At 35.1% G+C, this 12,356-nt stretch overlaps 1 protein-coding gene across 1 annotated transcript in view; it reads right to left on the bottom strand.

Moving 5' to 3' along the window:
• The window catches only part of LOC122010373, a gene marked incomplete in the record, with an annotated part of 61,597 nt that overhangs the window by 30,989 nt on the left and 18,252 nt on the right, over positions 1 to 12,356 (bottom strand). The window contains 3 exon segments of the mRNA XM_042566882.1: positions 1,798 to 1,866; positions 2,280 to 2,381; positions 2,471 to 2,539. Of these exon segments, the coding sequence (XP_042422816.1) occupies positions 1,798 to 1,866; positions 2,280 to 2,381; positions 2,471 to 2,539 (240 nt within the window).

Genomic DNA, 12,356 nt, shown 5'->3' with positions numbered 1-12,356 from the left:
CTAGTGAGTGTTCCTCTGCTTCATATTCCAAATCTAAGATCATTAGTTTTCCTATAATATTTATTTTTATCCAATCTACATATTTAACACTACGCTCAAGTTCTTGAGATGTAGCGGTCCTTACCGATACGTTCAGTCGGGCTACGCAACACAAACCCTTGCATAGTTAACACTATACTCGAGTTCTCATGGAGATGTAGTGGTTTTTACCAAGACACTATAATCGGACCCTACAATGCATTCCTTCCGGGGAGCAACCTAGGATTAACACAATAGTTTGATGGATCCATTTATTGGACATTTGCCTTTACCTGAATTCAACATTGATCGACAACCTAACAAAACTCTTACCCTTTCTTATCCGAGCTTAGGACCAGTCATGGCAGACTTGAGTTAGGAAAATTTTTAGGGCACCAAGTATTTATTGATGTATAACTCTAAGAGAGATATGATTTCATGTAATAAATATTCTTCTTTTTGTGAAATTTAAATCTTTCTGAGCTTAAGTTTGTTTCCTATGCTACATCTTCACCTATCCCATTAGCATTGAGTTTCATCTCTTGTTCCTATGTTATCCTAAACTCCACACCCCACCCCAAAACACATAAAAAGTGTCCTATGATCTCCTTCCTTGTTACAATAGTGTACTTCACAATATGACATTGAAGGGGTAGATCGTAGCGATAGCCAAACAAATCGAATAACAGCAAGTGTCTATAATTATGTGCAAAGTTTTAAGAGGCAGTTTCAAACACTAGAAAGTCGGTCCATTACATAACGCCTAAGCAACAAGTGAGAGCCTAGGCAATGAGCATTAAAAAGAATATTAAAATAAAAGAATATATATAAACATTTTAATCAATCAGAGCAAACAAGTGATAATTGATTAGTAATTACTTAACAAGAACACATTATATCTCACATTGCCAAAAAAGAATAACAAAATAAAACATACAAGTAGATAACAATAATCAAATGACAATATATGTTCCCAATTAGTGTTTGATTTAAGTCAACCAATAATAATAATAATAATAATAATAATAATAATAATAATAATAAATAGGTGTTTTTAAGTGAAGTCACCAACACCTCTTGGGATGCCTAAGACACCTAAGTAGTCGACCTAAATCTCTTTTCAGAATAGCCACATAATGGGGGCTACTTAATCACTAGGTGTAATGTTTCTTTTTAAAAGTCCTATCATACAATTTTGTCTCTTCCATGACATGTATAAGAAGAGTAAACCATTTTTAACCATCCAGATATGCATGCACGCCAATATGTTCAAAATGACAACTAAATTATTCAATATTGTTGAAGTTCACAAATTAAGAAGCATAATTGGAAGACATTCTTGATGAAGTATATGAAAATTGTACTTAAATAGGACGGTTGATAAGATGCATAACCATGTTTTGTTTCATTGCAATCAAATAAATGAAAAAGTGCATATGAAGGTTGTTGTCGTGTGAGTTGATAGTCATGGATTCGAGTATTGAAAACAGGCTCTTGCATTGAAGGGTAAGATGGCGTATAATAAACTCTTTCCCGGGACCTGCATTAGTGGGAGCTTCGTGCACCAGGTAGGGCTGCCTTTTTATTCAAGCCAAATCTCGCAAAACATACTACAGTAATAACTCGATGGTATTGCTTAGAAAAAATAAAACCCTTATTTCTTCCAGCAACATATAGAATAAAATGTCAATTAGTGAAAACCAAAGAACACCAGAAGATGCCATGTCATAGTAATCCAAAAGCTTTTTTCAATAAAAAAATCATTTATTCAGAATTCACCTGCTTTGCTGTGATTTCAAGTGTCATTTGTACAAAAGCCTTATCAAGATCATCTTTATCCAAACCAATCTGATTATAAGTTAAACAATAGACATGAATAAGAAATTAGCCTAGATATTTAAAGAAACACTTTATAAACAAGTGAAACCATCTATGAGATGGAAGAATAAAAATAGTCAGTTGGTAAGGTTTCGTCTTCAACTTTGCATTTTGTTCACTGTTCTTGTTATCATTGCCAACCTAAGTTTCTTGAAATCAGATAATGTTGTATTCAACAGGAGTGTTGATGAACATGGCATGTGGATTTGCATGTGCAACCATCTATTTCTATAAAACTCTGTAGTCAACTATTGTCATTGAGCATTAATGTCCATCATGGTTATGGAGGGGATAAAGAGTCTAAGCACAAGAATTGCCACTAGAGTCATTTATGAAATCATAGAAATATAGAGGATAAAACCATTGAATCTAATAAATCTTACCATTCGAGCACGCAATGTCCGAATTCTAGTCACAGGTTCAACTAATTCCCAGTAAACTGAATTCCACATTGCATCCCTCCGCTTGATTTCATTCTTCAAGGTCTTCAATATAGTAACAATAAATGAATAGAACTTCTAGGCAAATATTACAAAGGATACAAAGAGATCCATAGAGGGAAAAAGGAACTTACAGAATACATCTTTTCTGTAACAAGTTTTCTTAAAGATGAAGTGTCTCCATTTGCCAATGAAGTGTTAATCTGAAAAGATAAAGAAAGAGATCGAGCTATTACTTAAACATGCATGTCCAAGCATCAGCGTGAAGATCACACTTTAAAATGAAAACAAGCCTGATAGAAAATTAAGCCATAAATTCAAAATTCATAAAATTTCAGCATGTCCATAACCAGAAAATTCATACAGAGAAAAAACATCAAATCAACTGCTACATATACTTTGCCGTCCAATAAGGAAGTATGCTGGCGTCAACCATTTAAGCTTGTTGAAAAATTAGTTGAACCAAAACAATTTAGAAAAAGTAATAAGGAACCGATAACAATACTCAGATCATATTGTGTATGTAGACAAACCAATAATTCATGAGAAGCTGACAACAAGAACCAAACTTATAAACAAATTAGGATATGGTACTTGAATACTGTCTTACGTAAGAAACCTTTGCCTAGCAATGGTTAACTGTCCTGTAATTTAAGAGACAATTAGACAAACCTATAATTCACGAGAAGTTGACAAGAACTAAATTTATAAACAAATTAGGATATGGTGCTTGAATACAGTGTTTTATGTGAGAAACCTTTGCTTAGCAAAGGTTAATTCTATTATATTGGGAAATTAAGCAACAATTAGTCTTGAATATAACACCTATTACCCTCACATATAGTAATTGGTCTAAACTAGGGATTAAAATTTCATTCTATGTCAGACAAAACTTCTCATTTAGTGGGTCAATCAGCACACAATACATGCTCAAGGCAACCAAACCAAACAACAACATGGAGACAACTTCACGAGACTCCTATGATAGCAGTGGTGGCTTCTGCATCACAGCGAAGACCTCCACAAGATTAACAAACAGCATAATAGCTTTGCTTGAGATCGTTAGGGATTTCATTCAAGGTTGGCAAAGAAATCACAAGCTTCTGAGACTTCCGCGAGCTTTTAAGACACATGCGACCCCTTCTTGAGCTCCTGAGATGCATGCAACCATTCAGCAATCGCTTCAATCTAGTAAGGCACATGCGAATACTTCTGAGACCCTCCTCGACTTCATCGCACAACCTCAAGGTACTCCTAGTGCCTTCTTCTTGTGTTCTATAGAGATGTTTCATATGTTTTTCTCCTCTATTCATCTCTCCTCTTTTGTTGTTTGTCTTTGGCACACATCAAGCACCGCACTCGGCAACAACAGCACATCTCAAGCCAACTGAGGACCAAAACCTCGACTCAACTCAAGATATTAAACCTTGGAGTAATCGTGATGGCATCAAATCATTTCCTAAGTTGGAGCGCCTATACAACTTGTTTACCCATGTGGATCAACATGAGAAAAGAGGAGAGCTCCATTTACGAGGAGCTCTTCTTCATTTACACCGCAAAAAAATACTACAAAGAGGAATCAAAATCGTTCTTCATGGACAACACTATAGTAATAGAAACTTGAATAAAATCTCCAATTTACCATCAACATTAGCAACTAGCGGATGTAAAAGTAGTTGTAACAATTGACTGGCAACTGCAATGAGCTAGGAGTGTAGCTGAGATTAATTATGTCGAGCTACGGGGAAGATTGCCCAAGCCAAGGGGATGACATGAGTGATTAGGCACTTGACTACGTCAAGGGGTGATCCAGTGGATGGGCAAGTGGTTGTGGAATTTGATCAACAACTAGGACAGGTTAGGAGTGTAATCGAGGGTGACTATGGTACACTTGACTGATGGATTTGTAGTTAAGTTACACTCCACCTTCAATGTGGTGATATAGCTAGCCTCATTCTAATGTATCAATTGTCAGCTTATGTGGAGAAGGTATGTTAGGCTATGACATGCTTCCTTGTGAGCAACATTCAGCAGTTGTCAAATTAAATGGAAAGAAACCAATTTAATCCATAACCTAGAGAGATCTGCCTAGACTCCAGAGGAAATAAAATGTTACATTGTGCTTATATTATAAGTATTTTACACTATAATCATGAATATTTTTCACCAAAAAGAAAAAAAGAAAAAAAAATAATGAAAAAAAAAGATTTGCAAGTGACACAACAATCAGCAAAATGTTAAATTTAAATTGTCTTAAAATTGCATATGGTTTCAAGACAAGAAAGCATGGCTTACTACCATAATGCATGCAAAACTCTAATTCTTCCTTCAATAGTGCAAGCCCCTGAGCCATGCTTATGAAAGAAACTATCAACATGATAGATCTGAAGAATCACTATTATCCCCTGCCCATTCATGACTTACTAAACAATCACCTCCACATGTAGACCTACCCATGGTTTGAAATTTCATATTGTGTCGGGCAACACAGTCGAAATGTATTTATTTTGATAAATTATCAAAACTTGATACTACTCAGCACACAACAAAGAAAATCCATCCTATATAACTGTGTCAATCATATCAATAAGTATCATATCATATTGACATTCGACACCCCTAAACAGGTTAAAAAAATGCATCTATATGAATTGAAATGTCGTAACAATTTAATGTTAAAATTGTATCATTCTAAATAGAACACAAAACTTAGATATATAGTCATATTGTCTTCTTCTTTTTCATCTCTTTCCTTTTTCCCCACTAATTGTTCATCAGCATCACACATTGAAACGCAGTAGTACCGAAATAGTATCATTCTAGACAAAGCGTGAAAATTCAAAATTTTAAACCTTGGACCTACCCTTTGTAGAACTACTCTAGATTGAGAAATGGTTTTACTTTATGTAATAGGCCTCTATTTGTATTTTGTATTATCTTGTTACAGCTTTGCAAAATATCTCAAATAGGTCCTTCAGCACCCTTTCTTGAGTTGGTTAAAAGATATTAGAAAATCATAGTTTATTATAGATATATTTGATTCTACAGCCATTTAACAAGTTAGACAACATCTGAGATCATCAAAACAAGCAAATGAACTTGTTAGATTGCATTTTTTTTCTCTAAGAAAGTAAGTTATTCCTATGGTTTATTATTTTATAGAAGACAAGATTAATGACAATGAGCATTATAGCCAGATTATCACAATATAAGTTCATTATTTTATGCTATGTTCCTATGTAAAAATTAGTCAGCCTTATATTCTACCTCTAGACTTCATCTAGCCGCCATGGTCTTTCCAAAACACCATATTGTCCAAGGGGAAACCTACCCAATTTGTATTTGTGTATGCTATAATTAGTATAAGACCACAATCATGATATAGGAGATTCTTCTTAGAAGCGTCCTTAAATACTGAAGAATTTATAGAGTTGTCTTCCAATGGTGTTGGCATGAAAATAAAAAATTAGCTACTCACACTAATAGCAAATGAGATGTCAGATCTCTAATCAAATTTACCAACTAATCTCCAAATTTAGTATGCTTGAAGAAGCTTGGATACTAGCTAAATTTATTGGCACTCTTATTAACCCAAACTATCAAAATAATAAGAGTGCTAACAAATATAGTTGATAGTATCCAAGCTTCCTCAAGCATACAAGTACATGTTTGTCGTGAGATATAAATGGTCCCTATTAATAAGCATCCTCTATAAGTAGAAGGTACTTCAAATCACTCAAACCCTTGATTCTAAAGTGTTAGTGTAGAGGTATAAGTTAGGGACCTAATTGTCAATATCATATATTCCAATGTGTAATTGTACAATTACAATAATGAATATGGGTATAGGTGGAGGAGATTCCTCTACCAAGGGGTGAGAAAGCTTGATAATTTCCCTTTTAACCTTAAGACAGTGTCACAGCTGTAATGGTGATACCCAATTCATCTATACCACATGACCATCATTGATGTCTTCACACCATGGCCTTCTCAATCATTGTTGATGGCTCCACATCATGACTTATTCTTGTGCAGTTTGAGTTTGATATCACCCTCCACTTTGTGTGTGCAATCTCTAAGTTTGCACAGATTGTTGATGAGGATTTATATCATGCGACTTCAAGCGTCAATAATTAATGGGCAACACCTCCCCTTTTGGATGCACCTATGAACAACTTTATCAGACCTTGTTGTACCATTCTTCAATAGAGAACAACATCTTGTTCATGCACCTATGGTCAGTAACCTCTCGAGCCCAAGTTGTTCCTTTCTTTGACATTGAAAGGTGTCTTTGTTAAGTTGAAGACCTAAATATGAGAGACATTTTTCAGGACTATGGTACAATTAGCAATCTATTCTAATTGTGGCAATTAGACACCTAGATGAACTCACACATTAGTCAATATTAAACTTTTACTACTAATCTTAAAATCATCTGTTAAATCACTTCAAATGTTAAGATCATATGCCTGATTCCACTTAAAACAAACTCGCCCTAACAATGTAGTTGCAATTGAAGGACCTCAAGGCAATAGGGGGCATCAGCAAGGTCATGGAGACCATTCTAGTGGATAGGATAGGCTTATATGCTTCCACTATGGGAAATTTGGGATGTCAAAGATTTCTTCTACTCTTTTCATGAATATTCAACTAGTCATTACTTACCCACAATATGTGGCACGGTTAAAAACTGATTCCTAAGATAGTTCCATTTGCTCACATCTGTTCCAGTTTAGTTTTGGTAGCAATATTGTAATTTTTATAATTTTTACTGAGGGATATTCCAGCTTTCTTCAATACTAAGCTACTGCCAGCACCTCATCCTAGTTAGTTAGCTTAACTCTATATAAAATTACACCAATTTTACTTATGTCATACATCTAAATCATTCTCTTGAATTCCATATTCAAATCACTAAGCACATTGTTGTTAACATCTTATATTCCTCTAACCTTGCACCACATTTATGTCCTAATGTCATACTAATTAATGGGACTCATTCAATGCATAAGAGCATTAGAAATATTAGTATTTCACTTGCATTATCCTTATCCTCTATATATTTTAATTTAACATCACCAATATTTTCATTCAAGATTCAAGGACAAGAAAAGTAATTGGTGTAATGCATAAGTCTTACAGAATTTACCAACTACATAATACTATAGGATCGATGCGCACTAGAGGAGAGGTGAATAGTGCTCGTTTTCAAACTTTCGAAAGATAGGCAGCGGAATAAAGAAGACAAACGATTGCAAACACACCAAGTTTTATTTGGTTTGGAGCATGTGACGACTCCTACTCCAAGGCCCGCACTTGTTGAGTGGTTTCGATGGACAATCACTAATCAATTGCAAAGTTTACAAATACAATAAGATTTAAGTACATGCACTTTGAAACGTAAATAATACCGACAACTTGAAGAATCAAATCTTTAGCGCAGTCATCGTCGGAGCATCTTTCAAGTGTCGAAGAGGCGTTTTCTAAGCAGCACGCAAAAGCAAAAGTTGTTAGGAAATTTGTTTTTAAGCCACTGGTCGAAGCCTTCTTTTATAGCCTGTTCCAAGCGCCTGGATCCCCTCCCGGGCGTCTGGACCGTGCTGACGTGGTGTTCTCCTGTCAAAAGTTGATCGACAAAAGTTATCGACTGAGCTCTCGAACCGTGACGTAGGCTTGTCCAATCCTCGCGCCCCATCTCGGCGAACAAATGATATTTGGCGGTTCGGGCACCTGGAGCAACTCCGGGCACCCGGACTCCTTCCGGGGGCCAGGCGCCCGGACCACCTTTTTCTGATAACTTCTTTTCCTACAAAACAAGGTTAGTCCAGGCAAATAATATGTAAAGAATGATAAGAATTGACAGTCTTCAGACTGTCTTTGGATTGTCCGATCCTGATTTAAAGTTTCGCTGAAACTCTAGATCGGACCGATGCCTACTGTTCCCTCTTCGGAGAACGCGTCCTCACCTACTCCTCTCAGGAGAAATTACCTTTTGCCAGACCGGTCCTCCAGACCATTTGGACTTTTGCTCAGCATCCAAGACTTCAGAACTTCATGTTGAACGTCCGCTCCACGACCCATCCAATCTTCCACCTAGTGTCCGTAACCACTAGGAATGTAAAGTCCTTGACTCTAGGATTTCGCCCAAAATCCTCAACCCACAAAGACTTCGCCCAGTCCCCCGGATTAGGACTTCGTTGTCTAACCGTAGCTAGGACTTTCCATAACCTAAGATTACTATCCCCTAGAACCTAGAGTTGCCTCCCCCTAAAGTTTTCCACCTGCCTAGGATCTACTAGGACTTTTGCCTAAGAACACTTAGGACTTTCCTGCAAACTCATTTACACTTGTTATATAACAAGATATTTTAACTTTTAAACCCTTTGCCATGATCAAAATATAGATTCGATCATCTGGTGCTCCCTGCACCAACAAATACGCCATCATCTTTTACTCTTCTAGCGGCCTCACCAGCTATTCAAATACACAATCATCATGGTTATCATAATCTTGAGTTTAAAACAAATGGATCCTAATTTGTATGTTTTTTGTGCATTGAGTGTTAGTCAAGTCATTTAGAGTAACATGTAAAGTTGTCATTCCTCAATAAAGTGTCCATAAGTGCATCTTGGCGCATATTACTTCGATTCATTCTAATGTTGAATCTACTTTGCTTATACAAACACATGCTCCCCACTCATTCTGGGTGATGCCATCCTTATTTCATGCTCCCTTGTCAATTGCATATGATCCTCTCTTCTATTCATGATAAGGTTCCTTCCTTACCCCACGAGTTGGGGCAGTCGGTATTTGCATAGGTGTTTGCTATAATAAGATTTAGGGTCAATTCTCACCGGACGCAAAATATCTCGTTGGATGTCTGCTGCTGCGCTAGGGCAAAATGCTCCTGTGATTTACCTGCCTACATCTTGCCATGGGGTCGAGGATACTGGGTTATTTGAGGTGAGCCAATAATAAGGTTCCTTCCACCATTCTTTCCTCGTGGTGCTCTTTATTGTCCCGTAGGTGTTTAGAGATACCTCGCTTATCCCTTGGACAAAACAAATTATTCCAAATCCATTACATGTGTTGTTTTTGGCTACTCCTATCTCTAAAATGACTATATATATATATATATATATATATATATATATATATATATATATATATATATATATATATATATATCCTTATTTTTTTAAGTAGATGACATGTTTATTATCCATTGTCCATTCTCATCACTTGCCACCATAGTTCAGAGTACCGCCCAAGACACAGACATAAGAATAATTGATCACTTCCACAAGACTCTCTAGCCCTCTGATTGCTTATTGTTGTCTCAAATTCTAATTTGAATTTTTCTATTTCTCGTTGTGAAACTACTCAACACTATTCTACTTTACACTCATTTTGTCACTCAATCCTATGCTACACCAATTATTTTACTTTCTTATCCTCATTGTGTCATTCATTTTTAGGATACAAGCAAGATGGTTGAAATGGAGAAGACTTGTTCTTTGTAATCATAAGGTACCTTTAAAACTTAAAAGGAAAATTCTAAAAACGACGATTAGACCTACTATGTTATATGAAGCTTACTATTAGACTATGAAACCAGCACACGTGAAAAAATGAGAGTAGATGAGGTTGTTAAAGTGTATGTGCGGATATACAAAGATGGTATGATAAGAAATGAGAACATTAGAGAGAAAGTTGGGGTTCCACCTATTGAGGGAAAACTTCGAGAGACACATTTAAAATGTTATGTTCAAGTACTTAGGTGACCAATAATAATAAAACAGGATAAAATTCATTTAAATATAGAAGATGATATACTAGGGAATTAAGCCTAATGGCGTAAGAGGATCTATAGTTGACCCTACTTAGTGGAATAAAGGCTTAGTTGTTGTTGTTTTTTATGCTCTTGAGCTTCAAAGTGAATTTCTTAAATTATCCCAAAGGCTCTTTCTAATCTAGGTAGATGACAAGTCATAGCTAACAGGATGGATTCTCTCCACTCTAACAACATTTGAAAATTAGCTTTTTTTTCTACTGAAAAAGATGTTGCAAGTGAACCTCCACCATTAGATGTACTCTTGATGGTGTTCTGCACTAGCTCAAAAATTGCTTGCTAGTTATGAGATACACACAACTTTATAGTGTGGACCATCTTGAAACTTTCTCCTACGACTAAAGATCAGTTACATTTGTCTCTTTTCTCATATTAGCAAATATCTTTCATTAGTCCCTTCATCAATTGTAGTATCAAGGACTCTTGCATCTGTAGTGATCTTATTGAGGATATATATATATAGTGTAACTTACACAGATTGTTATTCAAGAAGTGACTAACCAATGTGCAAATCGAAGAAATAATTGTATAGGTTAAAGCAATCTCCAAGAGCTTGGTTTAAAAGATTTAATAGTGCGGGTTTTTGCTACTCAAAAAGTGACTAGCTAGTGTTCAAGACTAATAGTAATTCCAATTGGATCACATAACTAAAAGACTACCTACTCATCATTTTTAGATTAAAGAATTGAAAGAACTCAAATACTTAGTCAGTATAAAGGTTGTCCACTCATGAAGAGATACAAATATCTTGAGATTTATTTAATGCAAATATCTTACACAGAAAACATGAGTATGTATTTGGCATGCTTAAGAAGGTGGATATACTAGGAACCAAAAACAATTCACAATCACATAGACCCTCATGAAAAGGTAGCCACTATTTAATCTAGGAAAGTATAAAAGTTTGATAAAGAGACTAAACTACCATGCCTACCATCTAATTTACAATTAGTGTTATCCATTATTAAGATCCTAATAGCACAATCATTGGGAGGCAATCTTGGAAATTCTATAGTACCTTAATAAATGCTTCGGTGAAAAATCGAGAAAATTATGTTTTCGGACATGTAATTTGTACTTGTGTCAATTTTAATCCTGTTATGAGTCAATTTACGTTCTTAGTCCTCTAACTTGTAATATTTTTCAATTTCAATCCTTTTTCGCCAAAATTAAAATTTTTTACCAGAAAATACCTAGTTGGTGGTCAGAATCAAAAAAGTCACATGAGTCAAAAAAAAAAATCAAAAATCCTAAATTTAATTTACAACAACATTTTCCGATAGAAAATTTTAATTTTAGAGAAAATGGATTGAAATTGAAAAATATTACAAGTCACAGGACTAAAACTGTAAATTGACTTATAATAGGATTAAATTGAAATAAGTGCAAATTACAGGACCGAAAATGTGATTTTCTCGTGAAAAATCTCTTGAAATTTTGAGTACAATTAATATTGATTGGGCAAGTGCTCCCCTAGAAACACGATCCATATCAACTTATTGCATTCTTCTAATACAGGTAACCTAATTTATTGGAAGTGCAAAACATAGACTATCATAGCCAAATCAAGTGTAGAGATGGAGCAAAATGCTATCATCACAATATGTGAGTTAGTCTAGTTCAAACAATTGATGATCAAGTTGATATACTCCCATAGACAAAGTTGTATTACAACAATCAAGCTATCACATTAATCCAATGTTCCACAAGAAGATGAATCATGTAGAGAGTAATTGTTAATTTATTTGAGAGACTATGTAATCCAATAAAAACCTCGTTTATCAGCTCTATTGGTTAGTTAGCACTTTTGCTAACCAAGTCCTTAACAAGTTCTCGAATCAAAAATATCATCAATAAGCAAAGTTTTCATAATATCTTTGAACAAACTTGTGTAATTGTTATAGGAACATAGTTGCAAACCCTTTGTATTCCAAGATGTGAACAATTTCCATATTAACGTTATGTATGCTCCCAATTTTGCAACTCCTACGGATGTCAATCACTAACAAATGAAAGCACATCATCTACATAAACAATGATAAGAATATATTTTCAAAAATAAGAGGTTAGGTGAAACACAAAATATTTGATATAATCCTAACCATACCAAATTGAAGAAGAGAAGAGCTTACACTCTACCCAGATATTTCAGCCTGTATAGAGAATTT

Source organism: Zingiber officinale, chromosome 8A (assembly GCF_018446385.1).
Source record: "Zingiber officinale cultivar Zhangliang chromosome 8A, Zo_v1.1, whole genome shotgun sequence".
NCBI lineage: Eukaryota > Viridiplantae > Streptophyta > Magnoliopsida > Zingiberales > Zingiberaceae > Zingiber > Zingiber officinale.
Note: the sequence above shows the minus strand (reverse complement) of the source record. Positions and strands in the feature narration are given on the sequence as shown.